General features: G+C 37.4%; 1 protein-coding gene across 1 annotated transcript; it reads right to left on the bottom strand.

Moving 5' to 3' along the window:
* Positions 1-1,557: 1,557 nt before the first annotated feature.
* Positions 1,558-2,517, bottom strand: LOC115639652 (olfactory receptor 14A16-like). Its single transcript, XM_030542617.1, has one exon. The coding sequence runs from the start codon at positions 2,515-2,517 to the stop codon at positions 1,558-1,560; it is 960 nt and encodes a 319-aa protein (XP_030398477.1).
* Between the last annotated feature and the right edge of the window lie 693 nt (positions 2,518-3,210).

The raw sequence follows: 3,210 nt of genomic DNA on the forward strand, positions 1-3,210 counted from the left end.
AACACAAATCGATCTGAAAGCACTTTTCAAAGCAGGTTAATATTACAGCTTTTTGAAAACTTTTCAGTGAAACTATGTACAGTTGGAAAGTGCAAGTTCAATGAAATAAACACTTTTCCTGGGAACATATTGATTTTTTTAAGGAAAATTTGCAAAAACAATTTGTTTCAATTTGGTCAAAATGTTTCATTTTAAATTTATGATTTGACTTGTATGTTATATTATAATTTATGTATATTGCATATATTATACTATAATGTATAACATAATGTAATATAATGATCAAGGCAACAAGAGACATTTGAATCTTATAAAAACGTTTTGTTTCAATAAGGTAATTCTGATTATTCTGAAACGAAAGATTTTAGAAAAAAAAACAGTACATTTTAAGGTTAGGTTCTGATTAGGGATGAATGGCCATTTCTGGAGTTTGCATGGATTGGAAATTCCATTTCCAAACAAATTTCAGCTGATGTCATTGTCTCCATTTCAAGATGGAGAAACTGAGGCACAGGAAGGGGATGTGGCTTGTTCAAGGTCCAACAATTAACAAGTGTATTGATGGCACTAGAACCCAGTCGAAATGTCACTTGAAACTGAATTGTTTTCATTTTGAACTGACATTTTGAAAAGAAATATTTCTTGAAACATTGGAACTATTAGATGTTAGATGGGGTGAAAATAGAAACATCAAAAATTTTCACTGAATGAAAAGTTCTTAAAAATTTGATTAAGAAATGTCAAAGCCAAAAATTCTAATTTAATTCCTTTTTTTAAATAAAATAAAATGTGTTGACATTCCAGTGAAAATTCTTTCATTTAGTAATGTCAGTTGAAAATGAAAATTATCATTATAAATTAGACCAACTTCTGTTGGTGGAAGAGACAAGCTTTCGAGCTACACAGTTCTTCTTCAGATAGCCTGGAAACTTGTCTCTTCCATCAATAGAAGTTGATCCAATAAAAGATATTACCTCATCCACCTTGTCTCTTTCATATCCTGGGACCAACATGACTACAAAACAGCAATGAAAATAATCATTAAGAATTGTCTGTGTGACTTAAAATAACATTAAAATGACATTTTAAGTCAAAATGACCATTCGAAATATTTCAATTTTTTAAATTTTGTAATTAGCACTTTGAAATGAAAAAAAAACTTTTTTAAAATTTGGAAATGATATTTTGAAATAAAAAATTAATTTTAAGTGGATATTTCAAACTAGAACATGGAAAAATTGCAATTAGCTCTTCCTGGGATTTTCAAAGGGGCCAAAAGATAATTAGATTCCCACAATCTATTAAAAACTCATTGGGATTTGAGCAACTAAGAGTAAAATTTTCAGAAGTGCCTGAAACTTGCTTGAAAATGGGACTTTGGCTCCTGAGGATGCTTTAGACCATATTTTTTTTAGATTTTAAAAAATGTCAGCCAAAATCAGAAAATGCAAAATGTCAGGTTGTGATCCTAACATGAACATAGGCTGGTCCTCAAACAAAGTCTGTCAGAGCTATTACAGAAGGTGCAACATGGGAATAATTAATTCCAGGTGGACACTAAGACTTCAGTGTGAGGAGTTCATTTCTCTTGAGAAAAAATATTCTGCCTATCATTTTCCATAGAGACCCTTTTATCACTTTGTTTCTTAGACTGTAAATGATTGGATTCATTAGTGGTGGCACCACACAATACAACACAGCAGCCATCAGGTCTAGAGATGTTGAAGACATCGATCTGGGCCTCATGTATGTAAATGATGCTGTACTGATAAATAAACAAAAAACAACCAGGTGAGGGATGCAGGTGGAGAAGGCTTTGTACCTGCCCTGCTCAGAGGGCATTCTCATTACCGTGGAGAAGATGTGAATGTAGGACACAATTATCAATAGAAAGCAGACCACATCTAGAAGTGATCCAAGGGCAATCATGACTATTACATTAGCGTGTGTATCAGAGCAAGAGATCTTTAGCAACTGTGGGATATCACAGAAAAATTGAGCGATAACATTGGACTTGCAGAAATGTAACCTAAAGGTATTAGCTGTTTGTAATACAGAGCAGATCATGCTGCTGATCCATGAACTCACTGCCAACTGAGCACATGCACCTCTGTTCATAGTCGCCTTGTAATGCAGAGGGTGGCAGATTGCAATGTAGCGATCATACGCCATCACCGTGAGAAAGGCCAGCTCTGCTGCTGCAAAAGTTATAACCAAAAAGACTTGGGTGACACATCCAGAGAAAGAGATGAGTCTGTTGTTGGTTAGGGAGTCAGCCATGGACTTGGGGACCGTGACAGAGATGTAGCAGAGGTCTAGGAAGGATAAGTTGCCTAAGAAAAAATACATGGGGGTGTGAAGGTGCTGATCGAGGGCTATGACGGTGATGATGAGAAGATTCCCCACCAGGGCTGCCAGGTAAATCACTAGAAACACCAGGAAGTGTAAAATCTGCTCTTCCCGCATGTCAGAGAATCCCAGGAGAAGGAACTCAGTCACGATGGTTTGGTTGGACATTTCTTCTGTAGATATACACTGCAGAGGGAAGACCAATGGACTATGGTTATGAAGGAGAAACAGAAGATAGATGGAAACTGGTTTTATTTATTACTCTGCAGGACACATGTGGCAGCTCAGGAAAATAACAAGATCCTTCCCTTTCGTTGCCATCACCATGTAATTACAATGTTTACAATGCAGGTTCATGGGGCTCTACTTTATTGGCAGCTTCTTATTCAACGGACCTATTGCTTGTGTTTATTTTAAGCCCCCTCTGGTTATTTTATTGACTAAGAAGCTGGGAGTGGATGATAGGGGATGGATCATCTGATGATTGCCTGGTCTGTTCACTCCCTTTCAAGCACCTGGCACAGGCCACAGTGAGGAGACAGGAGACTGAGCTAGATGGACCATTAGTCTGATCCAATATGGCCAGTCTTATGTTATTAAGGCCTTGACTCACAAAAGGTCTTAGGCCCCTAAATGCCATTTTAGGCAGCTCAGTCCAGTATCTGTGCCCTACTGGAAATCACAACCCCCCCACTCAGCTGCTCCCTTACCCCGTAGAAGGCTAGTCTTTTGGGGCCAGGGGCCAGATTGTTAAGTATATTTAGGCACCGAGTGGGATTTTCAAAAATAGGTGTGTAAAATTCATTGCAAGTGCATTTGAAAATTCCAGTAGGCACCTACATACCTTTAAACATCTGGGCC

Source organism: Gopherus evgoodei, unplaced genomic scaffold, assembly GCF_007399415.2.
Source record: "Gopherus evgoodei ecotype Sinaloan lineage unplaced genomic scaffold, rGopEvg1_v1.p scaffold_100_arrow_ctg1, whole genome shotgun sequence".
NCBI lineage: Eukaryota > Metazoa > Chordata > Testudines > Testudinidae > Gopherus > Gopherus evgoodei.